Source organism: Saccostrea echinata, unplaced genomic scaffold (genome assembly GCF_033153115.1).
Source record: "Saccostrea echinata isolate AGI-Se365-2 ecotype Australia unplaced genomic scaffold, CSIRO_AGI_Sech_v1 ptg000052l, whole genome shotgun sequence".
In the NCBI taxonomy this organism is placed as follows: Eukaryota; Metazoa; Mollusca; class Bivalvia; order Ostreida; family Ostreidae; genus Saccostrea; species Saccostrea echinata.
The window spans coordinates 16,144,469-16,163,051 of record NW_026889801.1 but is presented as its reverse complement, the minus strand read 5'-3'; the positions used below and the strand labels follow the sequence as shown (position 1 = coordinate 16,163,051).

The 18,583-nt window shown below is 31.1% G+C and overlaps 1 protein-coding gene across 1 annotated transcript; it reads right to left on the bottom strand.

The window, feature by feature from the left end:
* Nucleotides 1–4,054: 4,054 nt before the first annotated feature.
* LOC133203997 (multiple epidermal growth factor-like domains protein 11) lies at nucleotides 4,055–17,472 on the bottom strand. Its single transcript, XM_061339785.1, has 3 exons — nucleotides 17,337–17,472; nucleotides 4,663–4,788; nucleotides 4,055–4,350 (listed from the first exon to the last, which is right to left on the bottom strand). Exons 1-3 carry the CDS (start codon nucleotides 17,470–17,472, stop codon nucleotides 4,055–4,057), a joined length of 558 nt encoding a protein of 185 aa, XP_061195769.1.
* Between the last annotated feature and the right edge of the window lie 1,111 nt (nucleotides 17,473–18,583).

Genomic DNA, 18,583 nt, shown 5'->3' with positions numbered 1-18,583 from the left:
TTGAAGCCCTTCACAGGTATATGGTGACGACTCTATATGAGTGAAAAATTCTAGAATGGGACGTAAAACAACATACAATCAATCAATCAGTCTTAAAATCTTTTAACCCCCCTCCTTCTTGAAAATGTCTTTTAGAATATTGATTTCATGATGAAGTATTTTGTACAATAACCTTAGAGTAATAACCAGCATTTACTGTTATTCCACTTGGGAAGGCTTAGGAAAAGATGATGCCTTGGCTGTCCATAAAGAAAATAAACATGACTTTGTCCATGGATTTAACAGCTTCAGTTTTTTTGGGAGACTGCGCGCTGGGAGTTTTCCAAACACCTGACCGACGCTTTCCTTCAGGCTCGAAATAATGCAGCTAGGTTTCGTCCATGATTTTGTTCAGAAATTAGTCACCTTTTCTTTGGAGTTTTAAAAATTCGTTTGACGAAGAAAGTCTGCACTGTATTTGATCTTCAGTTAGTAGCCGAGGTACCCATCTAGCACATACTCTTGTCATCGATAGATCAGGGAGAATTCTCTGAACAGATGATTTCACTACTCCGATCATGTCAGCGACTTCACGAACAGTTAGACGTTGGTCTTCCCGGATAAAGTTCAAAACCAAACTCTTTAACTTGTCATCACTTTTTGATGGTCCTTCGGATGAGACCTTAAAAATCCGAGGCCTTGTGTCACGGTATGCGTTGGCACCATAAAGAACCCTAGCTGCTCAATGGCTTTGAGTGCCTAGTAAAGGTCTAAATTTGAAGCTCTTCACCGGTATTCGTGACGTCTCTATATTTGTGAAAAATTCTCGAACGGGACGTAAAAACAACATACATTATATCAATGTTTTATATATATATATATATATATATATATATATATATATATATATATATATATATATATATATATATATATATATATATATATATATATATATATATATTTCTTTTTTTTTTTTCTTTTTTTTTTTTTTTTTTTTTTGCTAGTTTTTCCAATCCGATGTATATAATTTCTTTTATTAAGTTCTCAAAAATTGATACTACACAATGTGCTGTAGTGTAAATACTTATAGTGCTGTTCATTGAACTTTTCCTATTCTTTAAAAAAAGTAATTTTCATACATGAAGTTTATATCTACCATACAATTATCAACGTCTATTCTAAGTTCCTGCAAGGTATCGTGTTCCTGAACATTATCTGATCTGCAATTTGGTTTCAATGTATCTGGCATGCAACATAAGGCTTTTATTGAGACATTCGCAAGCTTATAAAACATATCTTAGAAAAATGTCGTCAAAACACAGAGTTTAAAATATTCTCTGAACATATTGTTACAGTGTTTTCCGTTTTTACAGTATACGACGTCTGTATCATTTCTTTAAACATTTAGTTTGACTTTTACAATAGTCAAGTTGTTATTACGCTCCCTCAGTAATCGAAATGTTGTGTGTTCTTGCCTCGATCGCAACAAACCTTAATCGATATAAATAAATAGATAAGTACCTCGCCAAGCGAAGCTAACGATTCAGGCTTTCGGATGAGGCAATCATTGGAACGTTAAGTGCAAGAGGCGAATTCCTGCGATTAAACTTACTCAATCCCTAAAATTTCTGATAATCAGCCACGAACGCAGATTAGTGTAATATACTAGCACTTAATGAAACAACCTTCATTCTCTATTTGTATAAACCACACACAACAAACACTTGGATACTTCATACGTTACCACTAATTGCCTTTAATTATTGCAAATAATTATAATGTTTTATGCATTCAACTACAGTTATTGCCGAGATTAAATAAATGCCAAGTAGATTATTCTCCAATCAATCACGAACGTCATCGAAAATTAATCCGATCAAAAACACTTGTCAAAACTGTGCAGTTGAAATGAATTTTTAACTTTAGAATCTAATACTTATTTAGACCATATCGATGTGTCGTCTTTCGCAGTCTAAATAATGTGTATTGCCTGAAATAGCTAATAAATGCCGTTTTATAGCTAAATTGAGCTGTTCCACGGTCCTCCCCACAACATTTACATGTATATTCTGCGATATTACTGATAAAGCAATAAAATAGACCTCTGATCTTGTTATTTTACAATCATAAAAAAATAATCAGTATATATAACAAACAATTTTAAAGACAATTAAAGGATAATTTAATCCAGTGAAAGCTCAAATCGTCTGCATTCCATTGCGCAAGTGATACACAAGTTGGCCCTCTTGTGTTAAATGGAACAGCCTAATTGCGACATGGTTACCTATTTCGTTTCTCTATAGAAGAAGCGATCAATGTATTTTAGTACTTTTCATAGAATAGAATAGAAATAAAGTTCTTGTTGTCGTCAATGATGCAGGATAACCTCCTCGGTCTCAAATGTTGTTTGAACTTTCCTCGACCTCGGATGTTATCCTGCATATTCACGAAAACGCTAACTTTATTTCTTAAAGAATTGGTATTAGAATCCATTAAAAAAAAAATATGCATTTGCTATTATGATGTGCCTCTAAAAAAAATGAAGAAAATAAAGCCAAAATATAGGCATAATTAATAACTAAATATTGATAAAATTTTTTAAAAAATGGCTTAAATAATTACATAAAATATAACAAACTCTTCTGGAGGCCTGGGACTTAAAAACTATCTAAAACAAATTAAAAAAAAAACAAAACAACACTTACAAAAAAGATGTACTAAACTGAATTTCTACGACAAAAGAAAGCAAAATTGGAGGGGTGGAAGCAGCCGTTAATAATTTGAAGCTATGCAATGCACATGTATTTTTCACGGCGTCCTAAAAGAAACTGAAAAGCAAGTCAATCTGAACGAAAATGACCAGGTTTCACCAACGGACGATTCCGACTCGACATTTATCAAAAAATTCTCATTTCTAGTAATCACTTGCATTTGCCTCATCTTATTTGGCTACGCAAACAACCTTCGAGGATAATGCACCCGCAATAACTCTTTCTATAGTAAATGCATTCCAATGTTCATAAAATATAAACCTTAATATTCGTTTTTACGTATGTGTGAAGTTTTTAAGAATGTAAACGATGAACATGAATTACCTATAACACATAAGATATTGCTTTGATAGAAAAGTTATCACATAGACAGGGATATGTATTTTACTTTGAAACTCTCATTATATTCATGCTAGTTTTATTTTAAACCGCATGTGACACCAACCCTAGTTTCCACTTCTAAACAAATTTTGTTTTTATTATTTTTTTTTCTACATCCTGACCTTGGAGGACACTTAACACTATGCATTAGGATCCATATATAAATTTGACAAAAGATTGTTCTTTCTGAAGGGGGTATTCCGCTGGAAAACCTATTTTTTTTCTTACAGATATTTTTCCAGAAAATCTGCAGGTGATCCCCACTAACCCTAAAGAAAATACTATAGTAAACTATAGTACTTTTTTTTCTTTAGTTAGATGAAAGCTTGATGATGTCATGCTACATGTATGACACAACATCAAAACCTGCTGATAAATACTACAATAAGTCCATAACCATTATCGATTGATAACCTTAACACAAACAAATATCCACGTTATGTTGAAATTTTCATTCTATCTTTAATTTCAAAGGCAAGTGTTTTTTTTTTTTTTTTTTTTTTTTTTTTTTTTTTTTTTTTTTTTGTTCGTTTTTTTTTTTTTTTTTTTTTTGAAATTTTTCATTCATTGTGTATTAAATTATTTACATGAAATTATTCTTTTTAGGCGAGAGAGAGAGAGAGGCAACATAAACAAATGAAAAAGATCTATAACTAGGAATTATTTGTTTTACAAAAAGCTTTCAATCTTAAATAATTGTGTACTTGCACAAGCAATTTTATTTTGCTTTCATTTTCAGTTTTTAGTTTTAATTTATTTATTTGCTAACCATTATACATGTTAAATACATATCTATCTTTTTTTTTTTAACAGATAATAGTTTGAATAGCTTTCGTGATTTTAAGGCATCGTAGAAGTGATTGGATTCCCGATTGTCAGATTTATTTTCTTTCTTTAGGTAAGCCAGCTTGTCAATGTAATTATTTTCTGAAGAAAGTAAATCTTCTTTCCCCCTCTTCTGTATTCTGTCCATCCATGTCTTCGTAAAGATTTTCCTTCGTGCCTTCATTTCCATCATTTTTTCTATTCAACTGTTTCTCAAGTCTCTGTATCTCTTGCCGTCCTTGAACCAGCCTTGAGTTAGATTGTTTTACACTTTTCCAGATTATTCTTCCACCAATAGCTAGTACCAAGAACGTCATGAAAGCTATAACACCGATAAGAATTGGTGCTACTGTGGGCTCCATATTTGAATTGTTGTCCTCTTGTCTAGATTCTGTAGAGTTTTTATCTGGGAGTATCTCTTCATCTCTTCAAGTTAAGTAGGCAAACGTTTGTTTATAAAGTAAATGTTATTATATTTCGTTCATACACAGACCATAAAAGACAAATAATATATAATTAATAAATTACAAATTGTCTGTGACATTTTTCATTAATTTTAATAAAAGAATTGAGATCGATGGCAGTCATTTTATCAGGAATACCCTAAAAAAATTTCTTTCTAATCTTAAGTGTCAAAGAATTTACTATATTTAACGAAAGTAAACTATAGTTAACTATAGTATACTTTTGTTAGGGTAGTTACCAAGACATCCTGTTGATATGTCACAGAACTCTTCTGAACAGTTACATTGCTCCTGATAGAATCTGTCATATCCAGGATAGCGACACTCCATGGAACAGTTGAGGCCCATGTATCCCACAGGGCACTCTTTAAATATAGAGATTTAATGTCAGATAATTACATGCAACTAATGAACTTGAATTTTGTTATCTGTTCGGTGCATACTCATATCAAAAGAGGAATAAAGCATAAAATAAAGACACAGACTGTCAAATTAGATAACAGTTTAACAGGTTTTCAACATTTGATAAGAAAATCTTGATACTGAAATAAATGTTTAAAGAAATATATAGAAAACAAAGCAAAGCGGTATATTTCCATTTTATTATTCTTTTTAATTGATTTTTTAAGTATACAATAACCAAAAAGCTTACATATACTCGAATTGTATACAATTTACTTTAATTTGATTTTCAAAATACTTTGAAAGAAAACCTAGCTACATTGAAGTTCATTGGTGATAAAATATGTATGCCTATATAAATTCTCTAAATACCTTTGCATTCATTTGAAATCTCATCAAAGAAAAATCCTTGACAGCAATTTTTTTCATGATCTCTACAATTTAAAGTTATGTTGAAAAGGTATACATTTATCAAAATTGAAACAGATGATATTAACATGTATGGCATTTAAAAAGTTTTAGCTGTCACGAACTATTGCATTAAAAAATATACTTTAAGTTCTATAGATACATGTATTGTTGATTATAACTACTGGAAATCTATACATAAGTTATTAATGATCAGATACATACGGGTTGCAATCTCCTTTGGCAGCTCTAATATGATAAATAAATGTTAGAGAGAATAAAACAATCTTTCTTAAGTTCATGTTCAAGTTTACACTGCATATAAGTTTTATAACTATCAGTATTTCAAACTAAACCTTATATACTTTGTGAGTACGCTTTTTCACGTGACTAAGTAATTTTAATATTGCTAATGTGATTCAATTGCATTTTATGGGAGATATAGTGAACTAATCTACTTCCTTGACAGACGTTTTATCAAAATTTAATCACTTTTATCTTACTTTTGTATTCAGATTGAATACCATTCCAAAATTTCTTCTTGATAAAGATCCCAGTCAGATAATGTTACAAATTTACATTATATTGCACTTGAGTGCATAAATTTAGTAAACTTTTGTTTTATTTCCTTTCCAAACCACTTTAATATGGTGGACAGACATACCGCGTCAGACGGGTCTGTTACTTTATGCCAAAAATCATTGCACCCAACTAATTAGACCGGGTAGGAAAACGGGGACATTTTTTTACTGAACTTTTTTTAATATGCCTTGTACTGAAAGTGCTCGATAACTTATTATTATTATTCATTCAAGTGCTTCTAAATATATTTACTTATAATGGATAAAATGAATGTTTTTCTCTACAAATATTTCTATGAGCTATTACTGTTTTATTGTGAAAAAAAAAATGTTACAGTAAAGAGACATACAAAGTGTTATAAAGTAACTTTTTTAAATTAAAACAGAAATATATTTAGCATGCCTAATATTCAAAAAAAAAAAAAAAAAAAAAAAAAAAAAAAAAAAAAAAAAAAAAGCAATAAATGCACATCCATTTCATATAACACATTTATCTCCCTTGTCTGTTCTGAATCAACAACAGGAATAAAAATGTTTCCACGTTCAAAAAAATAGAATTTCTAGAATTTGGTATATTTTTTAAGTGTCCGGTGAGAGGATAACAATGCAATACGGAGTCCAAATTGAACATCACACGAACTTCCTAGGTTTTATTCTCTCCATATAGTGAATACCTCTTCGATATTCCTTTATTTGTTACATATAGAAATTGTATCAATAGATTGTAACAGTTTTGTTTAATACAAAATTGACATATTATTCTAAATCAAACTCATTTATATATGCCAATTTGATAGTAATGTCAGATTTCCAGACAAATGTTTGCTTTTATTTGTGTGCATTTTCTTTCTTTCACAGCTTTTGCTACACAAATGCCTAAACACTGAATTTTCAACAAGAAGATGAAAATGTATCAACAACGTCATCTTTCTTCAATTACTTTATATTTTTTTTTTTTTCAAATTTTCATAATTTTTCTTTTCAGTAATAAAAAAAAAATACATAATTCAAGAAGACGGGCAGAATATTCTAGTATGAAAAGTTATTTGACGACATTCAAGTGTTCATGGGCCCATGAACCTGTATAATTTAGGCAATAAACGAAAATTGGCACCACGAATTTTGATGATTCCACACTTAGTAAAATAATGAACTAGGCTTAAACATTTATATTTTAATAAGATGTGATGTTTGTAAAGGCATTTCTCACAAAAGAAGAAACCTAACTATGATATGCAAAAATTGTTGCAAATTTTATTCTGTAAATGTAGTTTGTATGCAGTGGTATACTGTTTTAGATTTTAATACTGATCTTCATAAACTTTATTACTTTAATAACTATTAACTGTTAAAACTTCAATTTATTCAACTACTTTTATTCCTTGATTTTAAAAAGAAAAAAAAAAAAAAAAAAAACAGGGCGTATTCCGTTCTCGCGTGTAAAATGATCTATCTTGTGTAATTTCAATAACGACTCTTCTATCAAGAGCTCTTCGCTCCACAAAATGGTGCTGTTAACTTTTCTCTGGTAAATTCAAAGAGTATAACATATAGTTAAATTCAAAACAAAACAATCATCAGGACTTTGCCATATTATATCTGAAAACGTGAATGAAGATTAACATTTATTTTTCATCCATTAGCCCTTAAATATGTTTTTTTTAACCTTTTACCGTTTCGTCATTTAAAGGATTACAGATTTGATATTAACCTTTACTTGGAGATTTATACATAAAAAACCTTGATATCAAGCAGTACGTTTCTTAGTATTATCTTTCAATATATTTAAGTATATTGTTTTTGACAAGAAACTATGATCATTCAAAACCCATTGTAACAATAAAGAGATGCTAAGTAATCTGTATTTCACTAAAGTACACCAAAGTATTTACTTTTGCATTGCAGTTAACTATAGTAATTTTTTTAAATGTGAATTGTGATAAAAATGTGGAAAAGTTCCCGTTATATTTATATTTTCCTGTACAAAACTTTGTTTGAGAATTTTGTATTCTAGTGTTCCATGAACAGAATTTTACAGACCTTCACGCCTTTTTCTGTGTACTAATGCTAATCATTGAACACATGCCGGGATCACTCAATATAAAGTGATTTGAACATTTCACAGATGGTTTCACTGCTACATATAAAGTATGTTTTCCTTGTTCTTTAATTGATTGAAAGAATGCTGGAAATTAGAGAATTGATTTAAAACAAAACAAATGTAAACACATAATATTGGAATCGTGGGACATTCTTTGGAGTCATTCAATTAATATGTGACATATCGACAAATGAGTAGCTGGTTAATTTGTTTTCTCAATTCAAGAGTCAACTTTTAGTTGTAAATGCACCGCTTTGTACTTTACGTTCTTTGTTATACAAGTCACACAGGATTCAGATTTTTTTTTTTTCCATTCTGCGTTTGGTCATTGATTTTAAAAAGAATCAAATCTTTCAATATCTTTTAATGTACAGGGAATCATTTACTAATGTATTTATTTTCACAAGATGTTTCTTCAGCTGACATTCACAGATGTTTACCCTTGCTACATTTCAGATTATGTGCATTAGCATTTGCACAATACATGTTTACTTTTAAAGACATCTTTTAATGAACAAAACAATTTCTCTTGTCAATGAAGTGTGAAGCTTACAAACAGGAGTCCAAACAAACCCTGTAGATTTTCGCAGAGCAAACGAAACCTCTAAAATGAAAAGTGGGTATAAGTTACACAGGTGAGTGAGCATGCCCCGTCGACCTGTAAGATCTGTCTTGTGTCCCTTGTCAAGATAGGACAAACGAAAAAATCAAGGAAAAATTAGTTGGCCTTTTTTTTTTACTTTATGTTTGCTCAATATTTTGTTAAAGATTTTTAAATGGTTTGAAATCAAGATTCATAAGATCTTAAGCACTTAACTTCAAAAAAGGATTTTCCTCATGCCTTGAGTTTTAAAATTATACCTTGATCAAGTAAAGTATAATATTAAATAATTGTTTTATTCTTTCAACATTTATGATAAGAGGCAAGATTTGAAAACACATTACAAATCCTCATAGGCTGCCTTTTGATTTTTTTTTTTTACCGAATCCCTACAATAGAAATTAGAAAGTTTATATTGCTTTCAGTATTTCTTTTTTTTTTTTTTTTTTTTTATTATTGCATTTTATGGCGTTCAAGGATAGGCAAACAACTATCAATAATTACTTTAATTTATCCTGATCAAAAGTGACATTTTTTTTTTTTTTACATTCAACCTAATTATATAATTTATCTAATTTTGGAGACTGCATGAAAATTAATTTGTTACCATGCTGATTTCTTCTGGACTATCCTTCAGAATTAGATTCAATTTTTATCTGTTGTAATTGTGGCTCAAAATCCCCAACAGTTACATTGTATTATTTTTTGTTCCTTTCATCGATCTCACTATGACCATTCATGTCAAGTTTTAAAATTGATGGCCACATATATTTATTTTCGTTCCACACCTCATTAAGTAATCATGATTCTTTTTTCGTCGGGTAAAAGTGTGTACTCAGAATTGAACTTATTTTGCAGTAACGTGCAGCATGCAACTATTCAGTCAATGACGTTCGCAGAATGGTTGGAAAAGTTATGAAATGGGGAAAAAATGCAGTAAAGCTCTGCTACTCAGACACCTTTCAGATACAATTAATCATTTTCAGCTACAAAACAAAAGAGCATTGTCCTTTGAAAGCGAGAAATTCATGTTTCTGTCAAAATTTTAACCAACAGGAAACAAATGAATCAAAGAAAAGTGATATGTTCACTTCATTTAATCTAAGTTATTATATTAAAAAAAAAAAACAAATAAAAACAACGATGGAACCATACCAAATCCTGAGAGAAATATTACGTTCCAAACATTCATGATGTATGGTTTTACACATGCAAAAAAGTTATCTGGAGAGATTTTTACTTTTTCTTTGAAAGGAGATATTTAAAAAAGTAATATTTATTCCGATGGAAATCGGTAATATATCTTGATATATACATGTACAAAATTTACAGGCTAGTATATACCCTTTGGTAATCCTTTGACATGTTTGATTGGTTCATGTTCACTGCAATGGGCTCAACATAATCCGCATCTTTTGATAAAAAAAAAAAATTAAATGTAAAAGAGTTAAAAATGAAACTAGACCAAAATAACTAACGAAGGAAATAAATGAGGCAGACATTTACGCGATTTTTACCACTGTAAGGGGCATTTTGCAAAAATTCCGAGCATGGAGAAATACAGCTGTACTCTTAATTGACAATGCAAAAACTTTGTATTACAGATCAGCCATCGAAGATAGTTCAAATTCTAGAGAAATGTGGGGATATCGTAATCAATTGACATCTAATTCTAAAACTTTTACTCCTACTCATATCACTCATAATGACTCTGAAACGAACAATTCACAGGAAATTGCTAATATTTTAATGAACACTTTACAGGAATTTCAAGTAAACTTTTACTTAATCATCCAAACTGCCGATTGAACCCAGAATTGTTGAGACAATTCACAAAATCTAAACTTGGTAATGAAAACTTTTTTAGCCTTACACCAATTAGTGAAAATGAAAAAGTTAATTTGTTGAACGGGACTGATGTCAATAAATCAGCAGGCATTGACTAGATAGGACCTCGTCTCCAAAAACTATCAGCTAGTATCATTGGTAAATCAGTCACTCATTTAATTAATGCTAGTATCAGTAGTATTTCCATCGAAGTTGAAACAAGCAAAAGTCACTCCTGTATATAAAAAGGGCAACAAATCAGACCCCGGTAACTACCGTCCCCTTTCTATACTACCAACATTATCTAAACTAATTGAAAAGCACATAGCAAACCAAATGCGAGATTTCACCTCAACTTTTGATCTTATAACGAAATCTCAATTTGGATTCAGAGAATTTCACTCTTGTCAAACAGCACTTATTAAATTAACTGATGCTTCGTTGCATGCTATGGATCAAGATAATATCATAGGCATAACATTTTTGGATTTCAGAAAAGCTTTTGACTTAGTGAGTCATGCCATTCTTATAGATAAATTAAAGAATTGCAACTTTGATGAATTGTCATTTAACAAGGTTTCACTCGTATCTGAATAACAGGACAAAATGCTTAAAATTGGTACATCATCTTCTGATGTCCTACCTGTCACAGCAGGAGGGCCACAGGAAGCTATCTTAGGCCCCTTATTGTTTTTGTTGTATATTAATGACCTTCCCTTACATGTTTGTCATACAAAAATTGATATGTTTGCTGATGATGCAACCCTGTATGTTTATGAGAAAAATATATTGAGTATTGAAACAACTCTAAATTCTGATTTAGAAAATATCAAAAATTGGTGTTAAGAAAATCAAGTGATTTTAAATGTTGATAAAAGAAAATGTATGTTGATTGGAACTCAACAGAGAAAATGGAAATTAAATAATCCAAATCTCAGTTTACATGTCTCTGACAAACACCTTGACAATGTTGAAACAGAAAAACTACTTGGGGCACATATATATCAAACACTAAATGTTCATAACCATTCAGACTCAGTCTACAAATCTTTAACATATAAATTATATACCTTGCGAAAAATCAAGAAATTTCTTCCTCTGAAAACTAGAAAACTGTTTTATAATGCCTTTATCCTGCCTTCTATTAATTATTGTCTGACTATCTGGGGTAATGCACCAGCTAAATACTTGGAGAGAATTCATAAGCTTCAAAAACGGGCCGCTAGAATTATTCTTGATGCTGCCCCTGATGCTCCATTATTTGAAAAAAAAAATAAGCTGGCTATCTGTTTTTGATTTAGTAACTTTACACAAATGTGTCTTGTTGTACAAAATATTTAACAATCAGAGCCCTGCTTACCTGCAAGATTTATTTCTTTTTCAAACTTCTAATGCTTACACTTTACGTTCAGAATCTGATTTTGACCTTCGCTTTCCAAAACATCGAACTATTTTGTGTGAAAATTCCCTCCAATATTCTGGTGTTCATATTTGAAACAGTTTGCCTTTAGATTTAAGATGTGCACCAACTCTGTCACTCTTAAAACGAAATATAGAAAAATATATCTTCAACAATAGAATTTCATTACTCTGATTTATATCTTTTGTACATGTATATTGTGTCAAATCTTACAAATGTATATTAATCTATTTGTCATCATCATATATTTGTTTATTATTATTATTATCATTATCAGAATTATCATGTGGCATTGTTTGTGCATTATATCTCAATTGCTAGTTGTTAATCTTTGTTACTTTGATGTAATATTGGTGTAACTAGAAGGCCCTGAGGAAGAATAGTGTGTCACACTAATCAGGCTACCTTCTCTAAATAACGTATTATTATTATTATTATTATTATATGCACTGTGCCTGGGTGAAATGTTGCATCTTTTGATATCCATGCAATTTTATCAATGCAAGTATTTAAGTGGATAATTATGTTGTCATTTTCTTCCATCATATATTCATCTTGGGCAAAGCATGCAGTAGATAAGCAACTCTTGAAATATAGTTAAATCTGGACTGCATCGATCAACATATAACATTTATTTATTTATATTTATACACCTAGCAATATCTGGTAGCACTGTATGTTAAAACACAGAAGACCCTGTAAAATTAAAACTAAAAAAAGTTTAGAAAAAATCTTGACTGTCCTGGATATTTGTAATATAAATATAGTTAAAAAAAACAAACAAACTGTATAATGATTCGTCAAGGTGCTGACACTTCACATAAATGTAAAATTTTGCTTTTTATGGATCATGTAGGTAGTGACTGCCAAATGCATGAAGTGTTCAAAGTGAAAGTAGATCGACCTACAATGCTATGACAATGCATTTAAATGAATAAATAAAAATCTACCAGCTTTTGATAAAAAAAGTCATTTTCATTAAAATTAAAAGGGGTATTTGTATATTTTCTTTTTTTTTTTCTAATAGTTTTTTGATTTGAAATAAGATGATAAAAATGTCAGTTTTCCTTCTTTCTTTTTTTTCTTTCTTGGACATGTAGTACATGTATATTATGGGGCACTTATCCGCACTTTCTGACTTATTCTTAGCATTTGAAATAGTTATTTCTTGGGTGTATGTAGGTATGAAATAAAGAAAAGGACAGCAACTTACCAACTTTCTACGTTTTCAACAAATGAAGCTGTAAATAACACACAACAAGACCATGTCAACATCCGTTTCTAGTTTCTAGTGGAAATGCGTGACCTAAATATCCACAACTTGTACAGCATTGAATTTGGATTATTTTTTCTCATTTTCTTAGGATATTCGTCAAAATATATTTGAACGCAAAATAATACTTATATTATTAACCAAATAACACTAAATTACTGTCGTTGAAGTTTCGGGATTTTTGTAATCTTAATTTGGAAAGAACAACTATTCCCTCAATAAACTGGATCCCTGTCCAGTGATCTTGACGCTAATGGACGAGTTTACAAAAAAAAAAAAAAAAAAAATCCCCATAGAATTTGAATTTGCCGCCGTGTCAATACTCTGGTTGATCTCCAGTGTTCGGATGAATGCAGGAAATTTGGGGAATAAATGATCTATCGATCGAACCTAGTTTGAAGGCCAAGGTATTTATTCATTTTGAGATATGAGGCGAAAAGTGAGGTCCTTGGTACCGTGGGAGAGACTGTAAACATCTTAAAATACTGTTGTTTACATAAACGAAAATGCACTGTTTAATAAATAATGTAACTAAGTTTATGTTTAAAAAAAATAATAATAATTGAATGTCAATTAAGAGAAAAAGATGTTATGTTAAGAGGTTTCTTAATACATACATGTACAACATCACAATTCAACACAAAAATCCTGTTTAATGATATTGTACAATAAAATAAAGATATAGCTTGAGTTAATTAACCCATTAAGAGATCCTATGTCAATTCCTAATTATTAAATAGAAATTATTTATAATGACGTTTACAATTGTCATAAGATGAACTCCCCAAAATTTCATTTCTTATGCTTGCAAAAGTAGAGTACGTGTGACTCTTTACATTGTCTGCACCTGTTTTTTTCAGTACCTCTATATTTTTTCTAACTGTCCCCTTATTCCTTTTCTCCGTACGTCCTTTTACGTTTAGAGAAATTCCGTTCTCCGTTCTATGCTGTTCAGTTCCAGCAAAAGCAAGAGGGATGTCTGCTTTAGGTGAATTTCTTTTGGGAATACTTATACATTCAGACGTTACGTTATCCATTGTATTTTGATCATTCCCTTCAAGAGTAGCAGGATTATTTGTCTTTGCCAAGGCATCCTTGGTATTTCGATGGATTATCATCATTCTTATTAAAATGAACAATAAAAAGAATACGATTCCTGCTGTTGTTATTATCATCATTTTTGTAAACATTGAGAGGGAAGTTTTACTTCCGGTCTTGCGTGACAAATCCCATGCAATGGCAAATGTTATATTTTCTGTAATAATGAAACAAATTTTGCAGGTTTCTGTAATATTTTAACGAAGCTCTAAACAATTGTTTTTCTAAAGTTTATAATATTTCAAAATATTAAGCAGTGAAAATAGAGGTGTCTTATTTAATATGACATGTAAATGTTATTTAAATGTGGCATTGAAAAAGTTCAAATTTGATACTGCGAAAACATAAAGGAAACCATTAAATCTAGCACAGGGTAGTATACAGTCCCTGAAACATTCTACTTTCCCATTTTTCCGTTCGCTCACCGTTCGTTCACCGTTCGTTCAGCGTGCGTTCACCGTTCGTTCACCGTGCGTTCACCGTTCGCTCTCCGTTCACAGTTTTGCGTTCACCGTTCACCGTGCGCTCGCGTTCACCGTTCACAAAGCGTTCAGCGTTCGCTCTTCGTTCCGTTCACTTTGCGTTCACCTTGCGTTCAGCGTTCACCTATCGTTCAGTTTTCATTGTCATTCGGAACTCCGATGTGAAAGGACTTATCTTTTTGTAGGTTAGGAGTTACAGGTTTTTTAATTTAATAACTAACATATCGTGTTTGAAGAATCATTATTTCATGGGGAAAAATATCAACGATATATATTTTTATTATTCTAACTTAGCTGTTAGGCTATTTATTAAATTACTCTGGAAAATAAATGTTGTTATAAGCACATTCTGTACCTATGTAGAGCGATGCTGAAATATTAAATTTAACTAAGGGCAATGTGCGAATACTTCAAACACTGCAACATTTTGTTGTTTTTAAAGACAACAAATCGTTAATGGAGATATAATTATTCAAGTCAAATAATTACGCAGCAAAATTACGAAAATATTTATTTCTAACACTTTTTTTTTTCAATTACTACAGAAAATATGATAGAACTAGTTCTGAGAGTTATACATAGTACTGCGGATATCGTGTTAATTTTTTATCTTTGGAGCGAATTAAATTGATAGTGTGGTTAAAGGAAATATTTATTTTAAATGTAATGCACTACAGAATTTTCTCTACTATAATATGTAAAGTCTATAGTTATAGAGAAAAAAATCTTTCTTCACCGTAACTTTATATGTTTGCCATTCGATATGATTAATACCCCTCCCCCCCTTTTCCCCCTAAATCGGTTACTTATTCAGTATTGCACAGGGGCTTGCTCCAGGCGTGTAATAATTATTTATTTAAAAAAAAAATCATATACGGTAATACGAAAACGTGATGTTTTAGTATTACCGTATATGATATTTTTTAATAAATAATTATTACACGCCGGGAGCAAGCCCCTGTGGTATTGTATTTTCAGAATATTTTAATTAACATTTTTAAAAAAAAGTTAAGGTCTTTTTTAGAACAAAAATTCAGTTTCAAAACAAACATGCATAAAAAAAGTCACAAAACAATAGTACTTCAAAATGTACACGTGTCGGCGGTGGTATTTGGAATTGGCAGAGAGTATGTTTCAAATTTAAAGTGTTAATGCCCAATGTATTTTATTCAATTATTATTCAAATGTTGGAATCAAATCTAGAAATGATAAAATAAATGTTATAACTTGTAGGAAATACTCGCACTTCGTCTTCGATGTGACGAAACTTTCACACCTGCACAGTGTCGAATGATTTTGATTGACAGGACAAGCACGTGGACTTCGTGTGATCCTGAAGCAGGAAAATAAAAACGAGTATGACTGTCAAACAAATGGATATGATTTGTTGATAAAAAAAAAAAAGTTACTTTCACTGTCTGATATATTTAGAAAAAAATTTCAGAGTTTTTGTTTGATATAGGTACAAACATTTAGTGAAGCCTGAAATGGGGGGGGGGGGCTAAAACGGAATCTCTCTCTCTCTCTCTCTCATTTGTCTGTTTAATAAAAACAATAACAGCATATTACTTGAATATCAAGTTCTGAAAATTGAATTTATAACAAATGATATGAATATGTATCTTTGTATTATCTTGTCCGAGTATAATCACGGCCATCTACAGATAAATGTAGAAGTCTGCTCAATAAACATGGCCGTAGGAACCGGGGGGGGGGGGCAAGGGGGGCCGTGCCCCCCTCCCCAATAATTTGCCGATATATAGATTATTATAGTAAACATAGACTATATGCTTGTGCCCCCCACAATAAAAAGTCTGATGACCTTTTTTTTTTTTTTTGCTTGTCAGGAAATTTTTGGTAGTGCCCCCTCAACTATCAACTGAAAATGTATGGCTGTGCCTCCCCCCCCCCCCCCCCAAAAAAAAAAAAACGAATTTGCTTCCTACGGGCCTGAATAAATCATTTTGAAAAATAGAAATGACACATAATATATTATTGTATTAAAAATTTAAAATACGAGCGTATAGATGCAAAACGTCCACTGACCTTTGTTATTAATTTTTTTTTCATTACTTTACACGAAATCGCTTTAACACGGAGATATATGAATGGATGTTAGAACCACTTTAATTCATTCTATAAGTCAGAAGTTTTCTCTGATTTGTTATCAAATAAGAATAAACATTTTTATTTTCGAACTAAAAAAAAATATCTCTTATACTTCAGCGTTCGGCAACAATTGCAATGTTTTAATGCGATAAAAATCGTGTGATTAAAAACTTAATGTGCATGCATCGTCTTTCTCAGGACAATTTTGGAGAATTTATTTTATTGACTTATTTATTCATTCATTTATTGGTTTACTTATTTATTATTGATTGATTGATTTTTTTTTTCGGCACCTGACATTATAAAACAATAAAATAGTTTCAATGCAAGGAAAAGATCAGAGGCATTCCGAATATATCGTTCATCTTGCGTTCACCGTTCGTTCACCGTTCACTTTGCGTTCGCGTTTGCGCTCCGTTCGCGTTCTGCGTTCGCTCACCGTTCACCGTTCACACATCGTTCACCAAGTTGCGTTCAGCGTTCACATATCGTTCACTCACCGTTCGCTCTGCGTTCGCTCAGCGTTCGTTCACCGTTCGTTCAGCGTTCGCTCACCGTTCAGGTGGGAAAGTAGAACGTTTCAGGGACTGTAGATCATCTAAAATATTTACCTAATATGGTGTTAACACATCCACTCCGATAGTCGCAATAGTCAATCTTACAAAAGCATTCTTCTTGACAATCTTTTCCAAATCCCGGGTACCGACACCTAAGTGAGCAATTCTCACCCATATAACCAGGGGGCATTCTAACAATGCAGGGAGAACATATCCCGATTACACATGGAAGTATTTGCTAGGATTTAGTGTCTCTAGTGAAAATCTATTAATTTTACATGTAGATATTAATGAATTAAGCAGTGAATGAATAAAAATCAAAAGATTTTTTTGAAGAAAGGATAATTTATTTGTTTTTGTGGTACATTATGTTTGGTTTTTCGATGTATAAGGAGACTTTTTGTTAAAATTGAAAAATAAAAGAAATACAAGTGCTGCAGCTATGATAGTTACTAAAATTATTAAATTTGTACGTTTGGTAGTAATAACGGGTCCAGATGATAAATCTTTCTCCCTGTACCTGTATTGTGTTGAATTTTCTGCAGATATGAAATATGAAATAATTTGTATTTACACATGATATTTAAAGTGATAATTATCTAAATTCATTTAAATAATTTACTGTATCATACCAAATCTCAAATATGAAGCCCACATAAAAATAAGACATTTAATGGATTGGATTTTATTTTATTTTATTTTTTTTCTTATTCATTACAAAATGAAGAGAAATAATAATAATTAAAAAAAAAAACAATGATAAGAGTGTTAATGTAATGTTAATGAAGGAGTTAAATCTAGTATATACAGACCCTGAAACGTGATACTACCCCCAAAAAGGGTGTGACTTTCGTGCGCTTTTCGTTTCGTGTAAACCGTGCACCCTTTCGTGCAAACCGAATAGCTTTTGGTGTAAACCGTGCAGCGTTTCGTGTAAGCTCCAAAGCGTTTCGTGCAAACTGTGTAGCGAGCGTGCGAGAAGCGTGTGAGAAACGTGCGACTTTCGTGCAAGAATCGTGTGCGAAAGGTGTAGGATTCATTCGGAAGTCCTTTTATTTTTAATAGGACTTTTGTTGGATCAACATGTCATTCTGTGTTGTTTGTAACTAATACTATTCGGATATATCATACCGGTGGTATTTTAAGAGTGAAAAAAATACAGAAACAACAAAATAAAATTATTCGGTAATGTATTACATATTTGTTTGATTTTCTTAAAGCTTTATTTATTTATTTAAATAAAGATGGACAGAAAATGTGTTAAAAGTAATTAATTATATGTATATGCACATCAGTTTTAA

What these genes read in the sequence shown, in the direction of transcription:
- LOC133203997 (XM_061339785.1), bottom strand. Translation starts at nt 17,472, where the DNA reads ATGCCCCCTGGTTATATGGGTGAGAATTGCTCACTTAGGTGTCGGTAC. An exon ending in ATGTGTTAACACCATATTAG is followed by an intron (nt 4,789 to 17,336) that starts GTAAATATTTTA and finishes CTATATTTAAAG; the next exon opens with AGTGCCCTGTGGGATACATG. An exon ending in CATATCAACAGGATGTCTTG is followed by an intron (nt 4,351 to 4,662) that starts GTAACTACCCTA and finishes AAAACTCTACAG; the next exon opens with AATCTAGACAAGAGGACAAC.